A 23,611-nucleotide genomic window follows, 5' to 3' on the forward strand; every position below is an offset into this window, starting at 1 on the left:
ACACTCTTGAGCAAGATTGTGAGTGAACCCAGCAGAAAATTGTTAGAAGAGTGTAGACCAAGCTGCCTTCATAATGTTATGTAAGAGACTCTAGGCAGGACAAAACATCATCTAGCAAGGGTCTGACTAAACAGTAAAGATACCACAACAAATTTGTTAAGAAAATGTAGTGGAACTGAAGACCACTGATATTTCAAAAAGAGCAGAACTGATGTGGTCTTTACAAATGATGTCACAGAGTGGACCCCTCTCCTCGAGGACATAAATACCTGTACTCCACCCCCACTAGCCTAGAGCACATGATCAGCAGGATCGATGGCGTTCAAGTCATTTGCACTCGATTCTCTGGTTCATTATGGTAACATTTTGTGAGTATGACACTGTTCTAGTGTTGGTCTCACACTTGCTGGTGAACTAGAAGATCAGCGATCTGTGGCCATGGATGATGAAGTCCAGTGTCCAGTACTGAAGTCAGCACAGCAACGAGCATTAATGGATAATCCATTAATGGATAATCTTGAGTACTGCTTTATTGCCTCCAGAGGTCCAGGGCAGAAGCTACCCTGAAACTCGAGCGTTGCATGAGTCTGATGGCCTACCATACTGGCAGGCCAGGTGCAGCATTCAGCATGACATCACAGTATTCAACATTGTGGTCCCCCTAATGGAACAATGCAGGCAACGATTTGGGAGGGATTGAATACTCCATGAAAAGGTGTGTGAATCAAACAAACATACTGCAGCCACTGCTATCTCCAAGCATGTCTACTGGTGAAGTGTGCCTACCTTGCCAGTGAGCAGCAAACCACTGCACCGATGCAACATCCTGGGCAGCCTTGAGTCCACTGTTGGATTCAGCAGATTTCTCTCTGAATTATGTAGCCAGTAGCTGTTGTAAAAGATGTGGCAATGACCTGTATTTGAGTGATAAATGGAATAATCTTGAGTACTGCTTTATTGCCTCTTAACACCACCACACAGGTCCTTGGTCTGCATCCTGACAAAACAGTAGGGGCTTCCAACCTGCAGTTGGTGACCCCTACAAATTTGTGGTCAAAAGTTCTCCAGCCTATCACCAATATGAGTTGGATGGAAATGATCCAGTACACCAGCATCAGGAACTCTCACAGAGGAAGAATCAAAGAGAAGGCTTTGGTAGTTGTTCCCAAAAAAAAAAAAAAAAAAAAAAAACTATATTCTTTGCCATGTCCAAGTTAGTACTTAAAGACTTTGAAGTTACCATGTACAGACCAAGAGAACTGGCAGATTTATCACAATTCAAAGGTAATAGTGACCAAGAATATCTTGTTCCAACTCTTTGCAGAACTTGTAATTTAACAGGACATAGTGCACAATGTGGTAGATTCGTACCAGCAATATATACTACATGTAGAAAATACAGTCACTTGGCAGATGATTGTTCAGAGTGTCATTGGTTAATGATTAGGAATCTGAATTAGATGTTATTGTTTTATTTTTGCAACTGTTGCTATTGAGTTATTACTGGAAGTAATACTAGCTTAATGTGTGTACAAGTGAGAAAGGTAAATTGCACAAGCATGGCACCTATATGATCAGCTTACAAAGCAAGTACCCAAATTGTTAGAGGTTAATGAACAATAGAAAGCACTTAATGAATAGCTGAGTCAGCAGTTACAAGCTTTATTGGTGGAACAGCAGTGACAGTCAGGACTGAACGAAGTTAAAACTGTGGTTAACGTTCCCCTTTCATCCATTGGTCCTTCAGCCACAAATCTAGTAACTCTCTTCTCTGTGAAAATAACAGAGGATGTTAATATGTTTATAGATGTTGTATTAGCCTTGGTCACATTGAGTAGCTGTACAGATGAAACATGCTTGCAGATGGCCTAGTTATCTATCACGAGTAAAGCAAAACCCTATATCTCATATCATGAACTGCTTAATAAGATACCCACATTCAGTGAGTTAGCAGAGGGTTAGAGATATAGAAGACAGAACAGTACATGTTTTTTTAGAAAGAAATTGAATAGTTTAAAACACAAGGTGAATGAAGAAGTGGAATCATTTTCTGACAGAATATGGAAAATCGGTGCACAGACTTGTGAGCTCACACACAAGCCAGATACAGATAGAGCTTTGCTTAAAGAAGCAGAAAACAGAGAATAGAGCATTGGACATGTTCCTCAGAGAGGTCCACCCAGATTGTTCACAGGCAAACAGCGCTTCGCATTACTACGCATTTAGAAGAAGTGGATAATGCAACTGGGATGTTTACTGAACAGAAGATATTCAGGTCTGGTGAAGAATGTCACTGTGGTGGTCTGCAGGGGCATTTAAAGGCACAGTGTCACCAGCCACAATGTTGCAATTGCTGACATTTCAGCTATAAGGCTCAGAATTGTGAATTTAGAAAGCAGTGCAAGTACAATCCAAAAAAAAAAAAGCTAAACACCAACAGGAATGTTTCTTCCATCAAGAAGCATTCCCAGTAAATCTCAGTACCAGTAAAACATATGCAGAGATGGACTGTTGCTTGATAGCTTGGATAAATAAAAGGCAGTAGATGTTTTTAGCAGATACTGGGTACACATATCGGTTGTGTGTCTGGACTTCATGAACAAGATGAGACTGAAAACACTGAAATTGAAATTGCACACAATAGGGAATAACAAACCATATTCACTGGGGACAGCACAGCTTAAGCTTATGGTAGGAAACACATGGTTTCTAATGTAAATGGAAGTGTTGCCAACTCTGTAACATAGATTTTCTACAATATTCTGATAAGACTATCTGGTTAGGCATCATGCTAAAATCAACCTTTAGCAACAAACAGTTGACCTCGAGAGGAATTTGTTTCCAATGAGTGCAACAGTTGCAAATGTTTCTGTGTCACAAGATACACCCACTGCTAAGGTGGCATCAACTTAACTAAGTGTGTATACATTACAAACTGTTCTGCATGATGATTAACTGGGATAATGACAGATGTTGATGTTTCACAACAAGCTTTATATTTAACAGAACCTCTATCAAGTAGTGACATGCTGAATGAACAGCACTGTTTTATATGAAAATGCAGCACATGCTAGGGAAATAAATGGCCAGGTTATGGTGCCAGTAAGCATGGATAATTCCTGAATGAATATAGGGATCGGTTGTATCTACTCTACAGGTATTTAATTACGAAGATATTGATGGGTCAGACATAGTACACGAGGTCAAGCAAACTGTCAGCTCACCTGCGTTATGTAACAAGGTTAGTCACTTAAAGGGTGATGATCGATCAGTTATCGAGTCATTGTTATTTTGGTATAGAGATTTGTTTAAATCAGATGGTCCTTTACCAGCCACACCCATAACACAGTACCATTTTCCAATAGGTAGTCAGGCACAAGTGCACAGTAAACAGTTTAGGTTACCACAACATCTCCAGCAGTTAATAGAACAGTTCAGAGATCAACAGCTTAAAGAAGGCATATTAGAGCACAATGATGGTACTTGGTCAGCGAGTATAGTAATCGTGCAAAAGAGGTCACCTGATGGAACAAGAAAAAAATAGATTCTCTTGTGTTATAGATTTTAGATGAATGTAAGTAACTGATGCATATCCAGTTCTTAATATCTGAAACTTTGGATAACCTGGGACAGCATAAACTTTTTTCTATGATAGATTTAAGGAGTAAGTCTCACAAGATTGAAGTATGTTCAGATTATACGCCAAAAACAGCTTTTACAACATCATCCAGTCACTACCAGTACTGCAGAATGCCTTTTGGGTTAAAAAATGCAGATGCAGCATCTCAGCACTTAGATGAAATCCTACAAGGGTTAAAACTGAAGAAAATGCATCATCTATTTCGATGATGTTTTTTCAAAAGATCTAGATGAACATGTAGAGCATCTAGGTGCAGTACTGAATATAATGAAAGCAGCTCACGTCAAATTAAGCATTGACAAATATCATTTTGCCCAATCACAAGTTACTCACCTGGAGCATATTATTAGCCAAGAGGGAGTGAGAATGGATTCTTGTCTCCCATCGGCTGTATGCATCAAAAAATCTCTACTAGTCATTTGTCTGTACTTGTCTTTAGTCTGTACCTGTTCTTATATGCTCTCACCCCATGACCTAAAAACTGTTGTGATGTCACTCTGTAATCTAATAAACTGTGAATTTCTAGTAATCTATTTTTCACTGTCTTCCAAGTCACAACACAAATGGCAACAAGTCTGTTTCTCACATGTGTTCATCCTTGCAGTTGTTTTCTCTAACCTCATCTGCCATATAATACAACTGCCAATGAGTCAAATTACAGTGTGTTTCACTACAGAACTTTCTTGTGCTTCAAAAGCAATGGCAGCTTCCTTATGGCTGCCTTCAACCATTTCGTGGATACTTTGACAGTATGTGCTTCACTGTTCCTCAGTGTAGCATCACAGTGTTCCTCTGCCTGATGACTCTGCCGCATATTGGCAAGCCTTTGCCATGTGTTTAGCATATTTCTGGTTTGGTAAGCTCCTACCTAAGCTCTGCCAACACTTCATTGTCTTTCAAGTAACAGACATGGATACTGGTAATGCCTTGTTTTTGTTATGGCCTCTTTTTCCAGGAATGGCCTCCCTCCTCTTGTTATGTTTGTTGCTCTCTTTTTCAGGACCTGGCCTCCCTTTCTTTGTTCATTGGTACCCTTTTTAGCACCCGGCCTCTTTATCTCTGTTGTTGTGTCAATAAGCACTCCATTTGGGACTGGCTTCAGTCATTCATCAATCACGTACGTACCCATGTTACAGCCACTTGCCTCGAGTTTTTCTTCATGCCATGATCTGCCTGCTCCATGCTCAGGGAAACATTCCTTCCCCTAACACCCAATGAAGATGTTTGTCAGTGTAACTCCATTCTTGACTGCTGAACTATTGTCTTGTCTCTCTCACTTTGTGCAACATGAGAGAGCTGCATGTGGACACCAGAGCAGCTGTTTCGCTCTTCAACTTGCAACTATACACATGGATGGGCTCCCTATTGTTAGTGCCAATCAAATGCCATCTAGTAAGCTACACAAATAGCATTTTTCTGTTCTTGGTTGCAGCCTGCCACAATCTAATTTCAGCACCTCACACTGCTTTTCCTCGCTTGGCTGGCACCTACATTGCCTTGGGACAAAATTCTTATTGCCTTTGCTGTACCTTCTTGGACACTTTTGGATGTTGGTCATTTGATGCCCTCCATGTTTCCTTATGTTGTTAGTTGCCTATCTACCGCAGTATAGGCGACTCTCACAGCACTGTTATACATTTCTTCTGTTGAAGGCCTCCCTTGCACAGTGTTTCTTCATTTCATATCCTCTCATTACTTTGCTTCTGCAATGGCATCCACTGACATCACACTTCACTGTGGCAGCACACTGCTAAGGCTGCACCCACCCATCTTCCTGCCAGATGGCCCACCCACATGTGGAGGATGCCTTCTACTCTGATGCAGGTGCCACCTGCACCTACATGGGCACCTCTTACCTTCTGAAAGTGCCTCCTGCATCAACATGGGTGCATTCCACACTGATCCAGGTGACTCAGCCAGTAGTATGTCCTTGTTACTATTCTGTACTAACTAGTCTGTATGCATCAATAAGTCTGCACTCATCATTTGTATGTACCTGTCCGCCTATACTCATCTGTAATCTGTACCTGTTTTGTACGCTGCCACTCTGCGACCTGAAACTGTTATGCTGTTGCTCCATGAGCTAATAAACTGCAGATTTCTTGTAACCTTGTTTTTCAGTGTCACAACAGACAGACGATGGCATGAATTAATAGTGCTGTAGTAGCATTTCAAAGTTACATATGTTGTGTGGCCACAAAAATTGTTCTTATGCATTGATATGTATGTCAAGAGGCAATCTGCTAAAAAATGTGAAGAGGCATAAAATTCAAAATTTTCAAAGTCCTAAATCTGGGCTACTAAGTTTGCTGATACACCAGAGACAGTCCTGGTTTACAGGTATTAAATGACTAGTAACATACAAGAACTACAAGGAAGAATGGGAGGAGGAGAGAGTAATTGACATTATTAAGTATTTCAAAGAAAGTGAATGATGAGCTTAAGAGGACAGCTATTTCACATTCATCAATAATTTCCCAACATTGCCCAAACAGCCTTTACTAAGAGCCCTCATGCACATTTCTTCTAGTGTTTTTGCACATTTTTGCAATTTTTATCCCATTTGTCTCTGATAAGAGTTGTCTTGCACATTTTCTTCGATGCTTCTATACATATCTGTAATTTCATTTTTGCATTGTGTAGAAGGAGTCAGGTGAAACAAATAAGATTCATTACATGTTTCCTGTGATACTCAGCATCACTGGGTAACTTCACTGTCTTTTGAATTACAAACAGAATATTTTTCAAAAAGGAATTTTATGGGCCCATTCAATACAATAGTCCCATATTAGTCTGATGCAATATTTGGTTTAACAACATGATTTTGTAAGAACAGCAAAACCCAAAGAATAACCAGTATTCCAGCAGTAATGGGGCAGCATTGCTGTACAGCAATAGCAGGCAGACAGTGTGATGCAAGCCAGCACACAAGACACATCAAGTCATGCCATGAAGTCTTCGCAAAACAATTATACGGCGCCTGTTGTTATTTCTGACTGCATTAGAGTTTAAAGGCAGTGCTAATACATCCCAGGACAGTATCATTTTCAAGATATTTTCACAGAACAGCCTGGTGGTGTTTCCATACCCTAACATGATAGTATCTAATGTATTTTACTATACCTTGGGATTAAAAACAATGAGTACCTGTATCATCAAGCAATTTTCAATCTTGTAAATATATATTTGTCCCTTCTTCATTGCTCAGCTTTCCCTATCTTGTGTGCCAACTCGTGTCACACTGTCTGTTTGCTATTGCTATGCAGCCTTGCCACTCAGTTGCTGCTAGACTGCTAGTTAAAACACATTGTTAAGCTGAATATCACACTAGACTAATTTGGGACAGAGTTATTAACTAGGCACACAAAATTCCACTTTAAAAATTATTAACAAGAAATAAACTAAACTCTTCTATGGAGACTGAGTGTCACATGGAACACACAATGAGCGAGTTTGTTTGAGGTAACCCCACCTGCATATAGTAGAAATAAAATTTGCAGCTATCTGCTGAACACTAGAGCAAATGAATCTGATGCCTCTTAGAGGAAATACCCAAAATAAACTATATTCTCTGGCTTGCATAGTCACTAGATCTGAATATTATCAAGGCATTGTGGTCTGTGTTGAAAAAGCAATTCAGGGTCTGTTATCCATCTCCAGGATCACTGGAAGAAATGGAATAGCTTTTTTGTGAAGAATGATGTGTAATCCAGTAGCATACCATTTAGGCTGCATATGTATTTTCCTCCAGAATGATTCAGACTATTTTAGATACCAATGCTATCTATAAACAATATTCTCATTTTGTTAACACTAATTTGATCAATCCCTGTAAATAATTTAAGTTTTGTTCATGGGATCCATGGATGTAAATAACCATCCATATCAGGATAGATATTTATTTTAGTTTGTTGCTTTTTTGTTTGTGCTGTCTTAGAGTGCTTTGTTATGAAGTATAACACAATTGATGATCGTGTTGTGGAATACCCTATAGATATTTTAAATATTTTGGCTGCAGATGTCAATAGATAATACAGATCATACATTTTTATTGTCATGCTAGCAATGACTTCTTCTCCTTTCTATACATTTACCTTCTGTTCAAAGCAAATGATCATGTTGTCATGCCGCATAAATCAAAACTGAAGTACAGAATGAGAACTTGTGTTAGTTATTAAAACTCATCCAAGAAGAATAATTACTATGAAAGGAAACAAAAAAAATATAATTATGAAAGTAATTTATAGATACATTAAGCACTATCACAAGGTGATGTTTCAAAGTGAAAACTCGTAGAAGAGTGTAATAAATGCATTTGTGCTCCTTAAAACAGTTCAGGCACCTGTCATTTCAGCAGAACTGCTTTAAGGTACAAGTGACACAAGCAGATATATGGGGCATCAGACTGCACAATTTGATAGATCTCTTGTGTGTCAAAATGTTCTCCGACTGGCCCTAGGTTTCAGCTATCTAAAGTAATTAACCACGAAATTGTCTTTGACAATATTTATGTTACTGTACAGATCAGTTCTTCGTGGAATAGTATAGTCGATGAGACAAAATTAAGAAAAAACATTTTAAAATGATGTCATAGTTGCTTTTAGCTGTTACTGTTTTTATTTTACTATTGCAATTTCAGCATTTGTTCAATTTTCAAGCATAAGTTTTTTAAGATACAAGTTGATATTGTTATATCTGCCCAACATCAAACTGCTTTCAAAAATCTTATTCTTGGAAATGGCACAAATGTCGAAACTGCAATAGTAAAATAAAAACAGTAGCAGCTAAAAACAAATGTGACATAATTTTAAAAATTTGCTGAAGCTGTGGATTCATGTTACAAGAAAATAATAAAAAATTGCTCTGGTTTCTCTTCAATGATTAGAGACTGAGTGAACACTATGAGACAAAGTGGAAGCTACAGGTGCATACCTGGAATAATAGTATGCCCCTGATTCCCTGCTTCAGGGAAGCAGAATTCACTTCCTGGTAGAATCCCTCGCTGTATATTTACTCTCAGCACTTGTTCCTGTGCTTCTGTAGTAATCTGGTCCTCTCGAAGTACAAGTCTGGTCATTTTCAGTTTCTTTATTCCCCCATGGAATACCTGTTCCAAGATGACAATGAACGAGACCATGAAACACCTTTATGCTTCCCACAAAAGTGTGATACAAATTTGTGGTATATTCATTTAATTCAATAATTTCTTATGTTCCATAGATTTCATCATGTAAAAGAACCTTGAGGGATGCTGAACAAGCTAAGACACACACAGAATGTAAAACTGGTATATTAGTAATTAAATATTCATCAAGTGGTATAACTATTTGTACTTACTCAGTCCAAAGTTAACACAGTAAATGTGCCAGTAACAGCAATACATGGGGGGCAGAGGAAGAATAGCTGCTGTTTCCTCAGATGTATAAAATAGCCAGTGTTTATATGTTATTGTTTGCTTAGCATCTTAATGGTCACCTCAATATCTGTTATTTTTGGGAAATTGTGATATAAACATACTAAAAACTGTTTATCATAGGCTTCTGTTTATCATAGGCTTGCCCACTCAATAATAGCATGTGGGATCCGTTTCTTGGAGATTACTCACAAAAACCTTTGATAATGCAAAAAATAATATTAAAAATAATGAAGAGAGTACCAAAATAATCTTCCACAAACCCATTTTCAAAGAGTTAATATACTGCCAGTAGTTTCTTTCGTCAAAAAGAAAGCCCCTGAATCTCTTTACAACAAATGGAAATATCTATAGCCATGTCACAAGAACAAAAGCTAACATTCATCTGGTGATACAAAGATTAAGTAGAAGTCATAACAGGGCGAGAAATATGGGCAGCCTACTTTGCAACAAACAACCCATATCAATTAGAAACAAAGGAAATATCTTAAGGAAGAAAGTGACGGATTTACTAATTAAGCATAATTCTTATTCTGTTGATGAGTACCTGAAGGCAAACTTACATTAAATACTTGATCTTGTTCTCTACCTCCCATTACTCAACAGTTCTTACAATTACTTTTATGCTTGCTCGAACAGTCCACAGGTGTATTGCTGGTCCATAGTGTCCAATGGTCACAATATTTCGGCAATCAGACATGTCACCATTGTCAGATGCACTGACGAACTGAGCTCCTGAGGGTGGGCAGCCATCTTAAATCCCCTCCCCTTGTGAGGCGTTCTCTCTGCGGTCCGCACCCATGCATCAGCGGTCGGTGAGATGCTGGCATCAGCATCTGCAATGGCGTTGGTGTAATTGCCTTGTCTGCCCTAGTTGCCCCGTTCGTTTCCTTTGTTGAGCATCTTTTTAATTAGACTCAATGCTGGTTCCTGCGCCCTGCTGAGGTTGTAGCCGCAGTCTCAGTTGATGAATCCGTCCCTGGTATGAATTTCAATAGCCTCTCTAACGACGCTGTCCCAGTATTTAGATGTCTATGCCAGGACCCTGGTATGTTGGTAGTCCATTTCATGATTTTCGGACAAACAGTGCTCTGTGACTGCCGACTTGTTGGGGTACCAAAGTTGAGTGTGCCTCTGATGTTCTCGACAATGATCTTTGATGGTGCACACTGTCTGTCCAATATGTCTTCCCACACTGACATGAATCTGGACTTCCACAAACTGAGATCATCTTTGACGCTTCCCAATAATGCTTGCGTTTTATTTGGTGGTCAAAAGGCAGTTCATACTCGATGTTTCCTCAATATTCATCCTATTTTCCCCGACAGTGTGCCAGTATATGGTATATAGGCAGTGGCTATCTCTTTCTCCGTGGCTTCCTCTGTCTCCACATGCTGTACTGTAGAGGTGGGGCGGTGAGCGCGTCTGATCTGCCATTCGGAGTACCCGTTTTTCCGGAATACAGTTTTGAGGTGTTCCAGTTCTTGGAGCAGACTCTTTACATCAGAGATGGTGCGCACCCTGTGCACCAGTGTTTTTAGCACCCCATTCCTCTGCGCCGGGTGGTGGCAGCTATCTGCTTGCAAATACAGGTTGGTGTGTGTTTTCTTCCTGTATACCTCGTGGCCCAAGAAACCATTCGCTCTTCTTTTGACCATGATGTCCAGGAATGGTAATCTTCCCTCTGCTTCAGTCTCCATAGAGAATTTGATGTTTAGTTGTACAGAGTTCAGGTGTGTAAGGAAGTCTAGGAGCTTGTCCCTTCCATGGGGCCAGATCACGAACATGTCATCCACATGACGTAGAAAACAAGTAGGTTTCCATTTGGACAATGCCAAAGCTTCCTCCTCAAAGTACTCCATATAGAAATTCATGACCACAGGCAAGAGTGGTCTCCCCATTGTGATTCCTTCTGTTTGTTCATAGCATTCTCCATTAAAGAGAAAATATGTGGAGGTCAGAACATGCTAGAAAAAGTCGTTCGTCTTCTTGTCAAAATTCTGTGCAATAAGCTCAACTGACTCTCGAAGAGGCACCCTGGTGAATAATGAAACAACATCAAAACTCACCAGGATATCTGAGTCTTTCAGCTTGAAGTTGTCAAGATGTTTTACGAAATCCACAGAATTATGAATGTGATGAGGGCATTTACCCACATAAGGGCTTAGTAATTCTGCCAGATATTTGGCCAGCAAATATGTAGGTGCCCTAATGTTGCTGACAATTGGGCATAACAACATCCCTTCTTTGTGGACTTTAAGGAGTCCATAAAGTCTTGGCAGTACAGGTCCTTGAGGTGTCAATTTCTTGGCGACACCCTCTGCTAAATCTATGTCCTTGAGAAGAGCTCTAGTCTTGTTCTCCACCTTCTTTGTGGAGTCAGCATTGATCTTCCTGTAAGATTCATCATTTATCAGGCTCTGCATCTTCTCAATGTAGTCCTTATGGGAAATTGCTTTTGTCAGCCGCTAAGACAACTAAATACTGGGAAAGTGTCGTTAGAGAGGCTATTGAAATTCATATCAGGGACAGACTCATCAACCGAGATTGCAAATACAACCTCAGCAGGGCATGGGAACCAGCATTTAGTCTAATTAAAAAGATGCTCAGCAAAGGAAACGAAGGGGCAACTAGGGCAGACAAGGCAATTATACCAATGCCACCACAGACGTCGACGCCAGCGTCTCACCAACTGCTGACATGCGGGTGCGAACCACAGAGAGAATGCCTCACGAGGGGAGGGGACTTACTGCCGCCCACCCTCTGGAACTCAGTTCGTCAGTGCACCTGATGATGGTGACATGTCTGATCACCGAAATATTGTGCCCGTTGGACACTATGGACCGGCAATACACCTGTGGACTATTTGAGCAAGAAATACGCTGGGAAAAACTGAAGAATCACACTTTTATGCTAGTCTGTCAGGTAAGACAGAATTTCTATTTATCAATGTCTCATAGAGTTTTACAGAAATAATATCCTTTTACTAATGAGTAATAAGATCTATTAAGATACTGTCATGTATCCTCCATACAGTTCAGTGTATTAAAATAGACACTGAGTCTTGTCATTCATGCTATTGTAGCCATTATTTTATTTTGTACAATATTTGTGTTGAATTTTCATATATATTGTCATCTACTTAGCCGATTAAGAAAAATATTAGGTTATTGCTGTCATTACTAAACATCTACTGTTGTTCACAAATATAATATGTAAAAATGCAACTACCATCAGTCCCATGTCTCTGTGAATATGACACAGTATAAGATTTCTGGGCTACAAATAAACAAACAAATCATAGATTTCCGAGATGTTTAAAGAAGCTTCTGCAAGATGACTGATTTCCTACTTTATGTAGAACTCTAACTGCTCACTTTGGCTTAATAATATAAGATTACAGTGACTGATCTGAAAAATATGCTATACTCCTGACTTTTCAGCCAACATAAAGTGAGGTATGTCTAAGTACAAAACTGCTTGTCTAAACTTCTTGGTTAGTTTATCTTTTTCATGTTCTGTTCTTGAATGTTATCCAGCTAGATCCCAAGTAATTTTCACATATCACTTAATTTAGTATGTGAAAGCCTCCAAAATATCACAGAATATAAAAGGATAGTTTTGTAATTTAGTACTGCTGGAACTTTACTTGTGAGGTCATATACATTGGTCACTGAAAAGTCTTTTTTATAAAAGCCATACTAAGAGCCAGTTGACACATACACTGCTGAAAATGAGGCAGTGCTATAATTGGCCATCTTCCCAGAAGTTGTTGAAAAAGGAAAACTGGAAGTGGTAAAGTAGGTCTTTACTTGGCAATGATTTCCTTATTTGAGTTTTTACAGATTTTTTAGAGTAATGCAACTCAGTATGTTGTCAGTATGTAGTGTTTTATACACAATTTCATTTATGTATTGTCAGAAGTGCCCCAGGGAGATGTGATAGCACCACTCTTGTTCTGTGTACATATATGATCTGACAGGTAGGGTGAGCAGCAATCTCTGACTGTTTACTGACAATACTGTAGTGTACAGAAGAGTGTCATCATTGATGGACTGTAGGAGGACTATATGATGACTTTGACAGAAATGATATTTGGTTTGATAAATATTAGCTTGATATAAAAGTGGAAAATGTAAACTTATGGAGATGAGTAGCAAAAAACAATGCTGGGATATTTGGATACAATGCTAGTGATGTACTGCTTCACACAGCTATGTGTCAATTAAATATCTAGGTGTAACATTGCAAAGAGGTATGAAATGGAATGAGCAAATAAGGTCAGCCATATGGAAGGTGACTATTTGACTTTGGAAGAATTCTATGGAAGTGTAGCCCACCTACAAAGGAAACTGTATATAGAACACTTGTGCAACCCATTGTAGAGTACTGCTCAGTTGTTTGAGACACCCCCCAGGTTAGATTAAAGGAAGAACTTGAAGCAATTCAGGGCATGCTGCTAGATTTGTTACTGGTAGGTTTGATCAACTTGCAAGTTATGTAAATGCTCCATGAATTCAAGTGGGAGATCCTGGAGGAAAGACAACAATCTTTTAGTGAAACACTATTGAGGAAGTTTAGAGAAGTGGCATTCGTGACTGACTGAAGAACAACTGTACTGCTATCAAAGTACATCTTGCATAAGGACCATAAAGATCAGATAAGAAAAATTAAAGCTCCTACAGAGGCATATAGACAGTTGTTTTACCCTTGGCCTAATTGTGACTGGAATGTCCGACCCCGGTAGCTGAGTGGTCAGCGCAACAGACTGTCAATCCTAAGGGCCCGGGTTCGATTTCCGGCTGGGTCGGAGATTTTCTCCGCTCAGGGACTGGGTGTTGTGTTGTCCTAATCATCATCATTTCATCCCCATCAACGTGCAAGTCGCCGAAGTGGCAACAAATGGAAAGACTTGCACCAGGCGAGCGGTCTACCCAACGGGAGGTCCTCGTCACACACCATTTATTTATTTATTTTTTGTGACTGGAATGGGAAAGACACTGACTGGCAGTGGTACAAGGTACCCTCTGCCGTGCACTGTGTGGCACCTTATGGACTATGTATGTAGATGTAAATGTTTAAAATGAGTCTGACTGTCAAGTCACATGGAGAAGAGTAATTTCAATTGGTGGACTAGATTAATAAATATTTGTTTCCAGCAGCCACTAGATCCAGAAAGATATCTCATAATCATTCAAATATATCCTAAACTTGATAAAATGCAAAGACCCCAAGCACATGGCTGTAGTAAATTGTGACTTTTAATTTGTCTAATCTCAGATGGCAAAACTGCACTTACTAGTGGTAAGGAAAACAGTGTCGTAAACTAATGCTGAATACTTTCTCAGACAACTGCCTCAGACTAGTCTAACAGCACACTTATGAAAGAAACACAATAGGACCTAATCTCTTTGAGAGCGTCATCAGTGAGAGAGGGATTAGTGAGCAGGTACTATTACAGGGATGACAAAAAGGTCATCAAGGGAGCTATGAGAGTATTTGTGTTTGGGCAAACTAATAGGCTGCCAGTCTTTGCACCAATTTAAAATGTTATTGAGATCTGACTAAACTTTCATGCTGCTTCTTTCAGACTGTACTTCATTACAAATAACTACGTAGGTTGGAACTTAAATAGTGACAACACTGCTGTGAAGACACTATGCAAAGGAATCTAAAGTTGTCGCTGATAGCACATGTTGTTGACATACCTACCTTACCTCCGAGCAAATGGATTTTCTCATCCCGTGTCACTGGCATGCGCACAATTGAGGGAAACACATTCACTTGTGAGCGAGTGGTCTAACATAACGGAGACACTATGTTTTCAACACAGGAACAATGGAGTTGGATCAAGACTGAATGTACCAGAGGTCGTACAGCACGACAGTGTCATCAAGGTCTTCAAGAGGTATGCGGGGAACTGGCATTGCTGTACGGAACAGTGGCGCATTAGGTAAAAGCCTTCAACGAAGGTCAGCAAACTGGGGCAGACATGCATCGGGCAGGTTGTTCTAGCATCTCTGAAGAAGAAGTGCATACTGTTGCCACATTAGTGAACAGTGATCGATGGCATACAATGAGTGAGCTCACCCACGAAACCGGATTAGCACATACGACTGTGCTTCACATCCTGAAAGAACGCTTGGGCATGCAAAAAATTGCATCACGATGGGTTCTGCATGACTTGATGGAAATGCAGAAATGGATGTGTTACAATGTTGCTCAGATGCACTTGGAGCGCCATGGGCATGAAGGAGAGGCTTTCTTATGCCGTATTGTAACACTGGATGAGACATGGGCCACATTGTATGAGCCAAAACTTAAATGCCAATCCAGAAAATGGCGTCATTGTTGGTTGCCATGAAAGTTGAAAGTGCATCAGAGCCGCAGTATGGTGAAAGTTAGGGTGATTCTCGTGTACGACTGTGATGGTGTTATTCTAACACATTACATTCCTCCATGGCAGACCATCAATGCACAGTATTATTGATCATTTTTGGAGCATCATCTGTGACCAGCTTTGTGAAAGAAGTGATGACACTTTCTGCACAACCCACCCATCATTTTCCACGACAATGCAAGGGCGCATACTGCGCAAGCTGTGGCCACTCTGTTTGGTTGATGGGACTCAGAAGTACTGTACCATCCACCGCACTCCCCGCACTTAAGTCCTTGTGACTTCCAGTTGATTCCAGAGATGAAGGAACCACTTAGTGACATTCGCTTCAGAACTGTTCCAGAGATTCAACAGGCAGTAGACTGCTCCATTCACACCATTAACAGAACAGGCTCTGCAAATGGTATACTACGCCTTCCACATCCATGGCAACAGGTTCTACACAACGCTGGTGATTAAGTTCAAACCCTTGTATATCATCTGCAGGAAGTCTGAATTTATCATTAATATTATCTGCAAGGTCAATAGTATACAACGATTTCCTGGAATATGTCTGTAATTACATCTATAAGTACATCCGACAATAACTTTCCATCAAAGATCACATGGTGCATCCTTCTTACCAAAACTTCCTCAATACAGTCACAAATTTTGGATGATACTCATTGTGTCTAATGTTTTTTTGGAATTCAGGAAATACTGCATCTATCTGACTGCTTTGATCCTTGTCTTTCAGGATGTCATGTGAGAAAACTGTGTGTTGGGTTTCAGATGATCTACGTTTCCAGAAACCATGCCGGTTGGCATGAAGGAGGTCACTCTGTTCAAGATACATTATGTTTGAGCTCAAAATACACTCTAAGATTCTACAACAAATGGATATCATGAATATTGGATAGCTGTTTTGTGGATCACATCTGTTACCCTTCTTGTAGACAGGTGTGAGACATCTACTGCATATTATATCTAAGATGATAGATAAGTCAGCAGAAAATTCAGTATAGAGACTGACAGGGATTCGAATCAAGTGCTGGTGCCTTGTTTAATTTCAGTTACTTCTCAATGCCTTTGACACTAATATATACATCACTCATTTTACAGTGGTTTCAGGATTTAATTGGGGCAGTACTTCTGTCTCTTCCTTTGTAAAGGAATATTTGAAAACAGAGTTCAACAGCACTTCCAGTTCTGATTTTTTACCATCAATTTCATTTCCTGTTTCATCGATGAGTGTCTGAACATTAACTTTAGTGTCATTGATAGCCTTTACACATGATCAGAATTCCTTTGGTTTTTGTGGCAGATCTTTAAATATCTCCTATTACAATCAGTGAAGGTTTCATACTTTCCCCTCCAAACAGCCAAACATGTTTTATTCAGCACTTCTTTATATATAGCCATATGCCAGTACACTGACTATAGAGGTTGTGTCACTATTACCTCCTAGAATAATTCCAAATGTATGATAGTAGTTGAAAAGTTTGTGGGACAAATGTTGCATGTGACAAAGGGGGCCACAATATGACATTGGTTTTTTGTTGCTAGGTTGGGTCATGGTCAGAGATATAAAGGTCAACTACACTCCTGGAAATGGAAAAAAGAACACATTGACACCGGTGTGTCAGACCCACCATACTTGCTCCGGACACTGCGAGAGGGCTGTACAAGCAATGATCACACGCACGGCACAGCGGACACACCAGGAACCGCGGTGTTGGCCGTCGAATGGCGCTAGCTGCGCAGCATTTGTGCACCGCCGCCGTCAGTGTCAGCCAGTTTGCCGTGGCATACGGAGCTCCATCGCAGTCTTTAACACTGGTAGCATGCCGCGACAGCGTGGACGTGAACCGTATGTGCAGTTGACGGACTTTGAGCGAGGGCGTATAGTGGGCATGCGGGAGGCCGGTTGGACGTACCGCCGAATTGCTCAACACGTGGGGCGTGAGGTCTTCACAGTACATCGATGTTGTCGCCAGTGGTCGGCGGAAGGTGCATGTGCCCGTCGATCTGGGACCGGACCGCAGCGACGCACGGATGCACGCCAAGACCGTAGGATCCTACGCAGTGCCGTAGGGGACTGCACCGCCACTTCCCAGCAAATTAGGACACTGTTGCTCCTGGGGTATCGGCGAGGACCATTCGCAACCGTCTCCATGAAGCTGGGCTACGGTCCCGCACACCGTTAGGCCGTCTTCGGCTCACGCCCCAACATCGTGCAGCCCGCCTCCAGTGGTGTCGCGACAGGCGTGAATGGAGGGACGAATGGAGACATGTCGTCTTCAGCGATGAGAGTCGCTTCTGCATTGGTGCCAATGATGGTCGTATGCGTGTTTGGCGCCGTGCAGGTGAGCGCCACAATCAGGACTGCATACGACCGAGGCACACAGGGTGGGGAGCGATCTCCTACACTGGCCGTACACCACTTGTGATCGTCGAGGGGACACTGAATAGTGCACGGTACATCCAAACCGTCATCGAACCCATCGTTCTACCATTCCTAGACCGGCAAGGGAACTTGCTGTTCCAACAGGACAATGCACGTCCGCATGTATCCCGTGCCACCCAACGTGCTCTAGAAGGTGTAAGTCAACTACCCTGGCCAGCAAGATCTCCGGATCTGTCCCCCATTGAGCATGTTTGGGACTGGATGAAGCGTCGTCTCACGCGGTCTGCACGTCCAGCACGAACGCTGGTCCAACTGAGGCGCCAGGTGGAAATGGCATGGCAAGCCGTTCCACAGGACTACATCCAGCATCTCTACGATCGTCTCCATAGGAGAATAGCAGCCTGCATTGCTGCGAAAGGTGGATATACACTGTACTAGTGCCGACATTGTGCATACTCTGTTGCCTGTGTCTATGTGGCTGTGGTTCTGTCAGTGTGATCATGTGATGTATCTGACCCCAGGAATGTGTCAATAAAGTTTCCCCTTCCTGGGACAATGAATTCACGGTGTTCTTATTTCAATTTCCAGGAGTGTATATACAGAAGGTGTTCGAAGTGATGACCATAGGTATCAATGCAGTGCTACAATCTTCTTATCATGGATTGAGTGGTATTCCCCATCACATCAGCACGTATTGAGGCACATGCTCTGACAATTCTCTCACGCATATCTTCAGGTGTAGTTGTAACATCTTTATAAACAATGTCTTTTACAAATCCCCACAAGAAAAAATCCAGAGGTGTCAAGTCTGGAGAACAAGCCAGCCACCACACATCTTCTCCTCATCCAATCCAACGATCTGGGAATTGTCTCTGCAACTCATTTCTAGCCTTCATTGTAAAATATGCTGGACACCCCTCATACCACATTCTGTTTCTTGTTCGTAAAGTTATTTCTTCCAATAACAGACCTAATGTTTCTTGCCAGAATGTGGTGTACTTCCTACCATGAAGACTTCCTTGGATGAAATAGGGGCTTATAATTCTGTCCTCCAGAATCCTACACCATACATTCACCAACCACAGTTTTTGGTGTTCAGCTTGCCACAGCCAACATGGATTTTCAGTTGCCCAATAATGCATGTTATGCAAATTAACATTTCTGTTGTTTGTGAATATAGCCTCGTCAGTAAATAAAATCAAATTAATAAATGTGTCATCCCTCTGAATCTGAAGTTGAGCCCATCGGCAGAATTCAATGTGACGAATACAATCCATATCAGTTAATTCTTGGTGGAGACTGATATGGTAAGGATGATATTTATGGCAATGCAGAACACGAGCAACGCTACTCTGGCTGAGGCCAGTTTCCCTTGCGATTTGACGTGAACTAACACAAGGATCTCGAACCACAGTGGCAAGAGTACCAATTTACATCTCGTAGTTAGTAACTTTCCTTTGCCAGATTTGTTTCTGATGTGTTAAAGATCCAGTTGTTCTCAATTTATCATACACATATGTAAATGTATGATGTGTAGGGTGAGTACATTGAGGATATCTTTCAGTGTATAAGTCTCTAGCTCCCACTGAATTTCGTTGGCATTTTCCATAAATGAGAAGCATATTGAATTGTTCTTTGGAGGAATACATCATTCACATTTGCTTGATTTGATGATACTAGCCTTACTGTTTATATTAGTGTTGTATTGTGAAACTCTCGAATATGTTTACATGTCAATGGCACATTAGATGGATATGGCATATTTGGCGAATATTTACTATTTGCACAATATAAAAGAGAGAATTGTCAGAGCATGTGCTTCAATAAGTGCTGAAGTGATAAGGAATACCAATCAGTCCATGATAAGAAGATTGCAGAACTGCATTGATACCAATGGTCATCACTTTAAACATCTTCTGTAAATGAACATTCATGCCACCTTTTTGACCTTGGCTGACCTTCAAACACCTTAATGTTACACATCATTGCATTCATCTTGATAGCTTCTATCAGAAAAAGTTAGGGGTTTGGTAATTGCCACCAGGTCAGACATGCAGCAAATAATTGTGCCCCTTAGGAAACGGCAGCAGTGGATGAGATGGATCATCTTTGTCTCAGTGTTGTATGCCTGAAGGCATCTTTTAACATGCTGAAGAATTCATTTTGGTAGCCATTGAGAGAACTGGATGAAACCAACTGCAGAATGTGGTATACTTTTGAATGAACAACACGTATTGTCTGTGTTCCAAAGTCATACTTGGTTCCTTCCCATGACTGAAAGAGAAGGCCAGCCTTTCTCAGAGAGTTTTAACAAAGCTCATAGTCTGGAATATTGTTCCCAGGGCTGACCAGTGCCATTGTTTCTTAGTCAAGTGGAAGGCTTGAACTAGAGGCTTCAAAGATTCTCTGACAAGCTAGGTTTTGACTTCTTGGATATGTGCCATAGGGTTGAGAGTAGCAGGGTTCTCCAAAGTGGGTCAGATGCACTCACATGAGAGGCTATTGCCCAATTAACTTCCACTTTGTTGGGTGCACACAAGTGTTTGGTTAGCTTAGACAACTATCCCTCCATTTTAGATAATGATAGCTTTAAGGCACTTTGTAGTATTAGTGTAAGACCCAAAGAAATGACCCCCACAGATGAAACAATTGAAAAATCCCAACAAATCCAGAAGTTGAAGCAGTACTGAAAAGCACTGTATCTCCTATAATACTAGATGCAGAGAGATGTCTATAATCAAAATTTACAGCAGTAAAACTTTTTGAGCAAATCTAAGAATATGTCACAAGGATAAGGTAATGAGAAACACTGGTGGTGTATTTGTCACAGTAGACAAGAAACTGAAATCCACATGTATAGAAATTGAAGCTGCATGGAAGATTATTTGGGCAAGACTCAGTATCAACATGGGTGGCAATAAAATTCCCTTTGTCAACTGCCAGACTCACGGCCAGATGTAACTGAAAACTAGAGAAACCATCTCACACTAATGCATATGTTTCCCAGTAATATTGTCATTGTCGAAGGAGACTCAATCATCCAAAAATTGATTCAGATATTTAGCTTCGTAAGTAGTTAGTGGGACAAGACATATTTAGGAACAATGTTAAATGTTTTCTTCAAAAAATATTTGGAACAGAATGTTTGGAAGCCTTAGCGGCTTCCAAACATTCTGATGGAACTATATGTACAGGAATTATGTCCAAGTTTAAAGAATAGCTGGCCACACACTACACAGATACGTATCTAGTAGAATAGTTCATGCTGCAAGGGAGCCTTCATACACTCCTGGAAATGGAAAAAAGAACACATTGACACCGGTGTGTCAGACCCACCATACTTGCTCCGGACACTGCGAGAGGTCTGTACAAGCAATGATCACACGCACGGCACAGCGGACACACCAGGAACCGCGGTGTTGGCCGTCGAATGGCGCTAGCTGCGCAGCATTTGTGCACCGCCGCCGTCAGTGTCAGCCAGTTTGCCGTGGCATACGGAGCTCCATCGCAGTCTTTAACACTGGTAGCATGCCGCGACAGCGTGGACGTGAACCGTATGTGCAGTTGACGGACTTTGAGCGAGGGCGTATAGTGGGCATGCGGGAGGCCGGGTGGACGTACCGCCGAATTGCTCAACACGTGGGGCGTGAGGTCTCCACAGTACATCGATGTTGGTACATCGATGTTGTCGCCAGTGGTCGGCGGAAGGTGCACGTGCCCGTCGACCTGGGACCGGACCGCAGCGACGCACGGATGCACGCGAAGACCGTAGGATCCTATGCAGTGCCGTAGGGGACCGCACCGCCACTTCCCAGCAAATTAGGGACACTGTTGCTCCTGGGGTATCGGCGAGGACCATTCGCAACCGTCTCCATGAAGCTGGGCTACGGTCCCGCACACCGTTAGGCCGTCTTCCGCTCACGCCCCAACATCGTGCAGCCAACCTCCAGTGGTGTCGCGACAGGCGTGAATGGAGGGACGAATGGAGACGTGTCGTCTTCAGCGATGAGAGTCGCTTCTGCCTTGGTGCCAATGATGGTCGTATGCGTGTTTGGCGCCGTGCAGGTGAGCGCCACAATCAGGACTGCATACGACCGAGGCACACAGGGCCAACACCCGGCATCATGGTGTGGGGAGCGATCTCCTACACTGGCCGTACACCACTGGTGATCGTCGAGGGGACACTGAATAGTGCACGGTACATCCAAACCGTCATCGAACCCATCGTTCTACCACTCCTAGACCGGCTAGGGAACTTGCTGTTCCAACAGGACAATGCACGTCCGCATGTATCCCGTGCCACCCAACGTGCTCTAGAAGGTGTAAGTCAACTACCCTGGCGAGCAAGATCTCCGGATCTGTCCCCCATTGAGCATGTTTGGGACTGGATGAAGCGTCGTCTCACGCGGTCTGCACGTTCAGCACGAACGCTGGTCCAACTGAGGCGCCAGGTGGAAATGGCATGGCAAGCCGTTCCACAGGACTACATCCAGCATCTCTACGATCGTCTCCATGGGAGAATAGCAGCCTGCATTGCTGCGAAAGGTGGATATACACTGTACTAGTGCCGACATTGTGCATGCCCTGTTGCCTGTGTCTATGTGGCTGTGGTTCTGTCAGTGTGATCATGTGATGTATCTGACCCCAGGAATGTGTCAATAAAGTTTCCCCTTCCTGGGACAATGAATTCACGGTGTTCTTATTTCAATTTCCAGGAGTGTAGTATATGGGGTGAGTCACTAACTATTGCCACCAAGAATAACTCCAAAAGTGTGATAGGAGCTGAAAATTTTGGGCGACAAAAGTTGCATGGGACAACTGGGGCCACAATATGACACTGGTTTTTTGTTGCTAGGTGTGGTCACTTCAGTCAACTTTGTTTTTCTAAATGGGATGCTATAGTTTGGATTTTAGACATTGCAGATTTCCCTACAAGTGAAGTGTGTCTCACTGGCTGTTTTAGTTTCAATGGAAGACAGCAGCTCAAATTTGTCCATGAACCATGGACCTTGCCGTTGGTGGGGAGGCTTGTGTGCCTCAGCAATACAAGTAGGCGTATGGTAGGTGCAACCACAATGGAGGGGTATCTGTTGAGAGGCCAGACAAATGTGTGGTTCCTGAAGAGGGGCAGCAGCCTTTTCAGTAGTTGCAGGGGCAACAGTCTGGATGATTGACTCATCTGGCCTTGTAACATTAACCAAAATGGCCTTGCAGTGCTGGTACTGTGAACAGCTGAGAGCAAGGGGAAACTACAACCGTAATTTTTCCCAAGGGCATGCAGCTTTACTGTATGGTTAAATGATGATGGCGTCCTCTTGGGTAAAATATTCCGGAGGTAAAATAGTCCCCCATTCAGATATCTGGGCGGGGACTACTCAATAGGACATCATTATCAGGAAAAAGAAAACCCGTTCTACGGATCGGAGCTGGAATGTCAGATCCCTTAATCAGGCAGGTAGGTTAGAAAATTTAAAAAGGGAAATGGATAGGCTAAAGTTAGATGTAATGGGAATTAGTGAAGTTCGGTGGCAGGAGGAACAAAATCAAATAGGGGTAATGCAGGAGTAGGTTCAATAATGAATAAAAAAATAGGAGTGTGGGTAAGCTACTACAAACAGCATAGTGAACGCATTATTGTGGCCAAGATAGACACGAACCCCACGCCTACTACAGTAGTACAAGTTTATATGCCAACTAGCTCTGCAGATGACGAAGAAGCTGATGAAATGTATGATGAGATAAATAAATTATTCAGATAGTGAAGGGAGACGCAAA

General features: G+C 41.8%; 1 protein-coding gene across 1 annotated transcript in view; it reads right to left on the reverse strand.

Annotated features, from left to right (window-relative positions):
* LOC126419590 (dnaJ homolog subfamily B member 13-like) overlaps positions 1-23,611 on the reverse strand; it is a gene marked incomplete at its 5' end in the record, with an annotated part of 96,579 nt that overhangs the window by 20,976 nt on the left and 51,992 nt on the right. The window contains one exon of the mRNA XM_050086776.1: positions 8,573-8,747. Within this exon, the coding sequence (XP_049942733.1) occupies positions 8,573-8,747 (175 nt within the window). The remainder of the gene's footprint in view (positions 1-8,572; positions 8,748-23,611) is intronic.

This window comes from Schistocerca serialis, chromosome 9 (genome assembly GCF_023864345.2).
Source record: "Schistocerca serialis cubense isolate TAMUIC-IGC-003099 chromosome 9, iqSchSeri2.2, whole genome shotgun sequence".
Lineage (NCBI taxonomy): Eukaryota > Metazoa > Arthropoda > Insecta > Orthoptera > Acrididae > Schistocerca > Schistocerca serialis.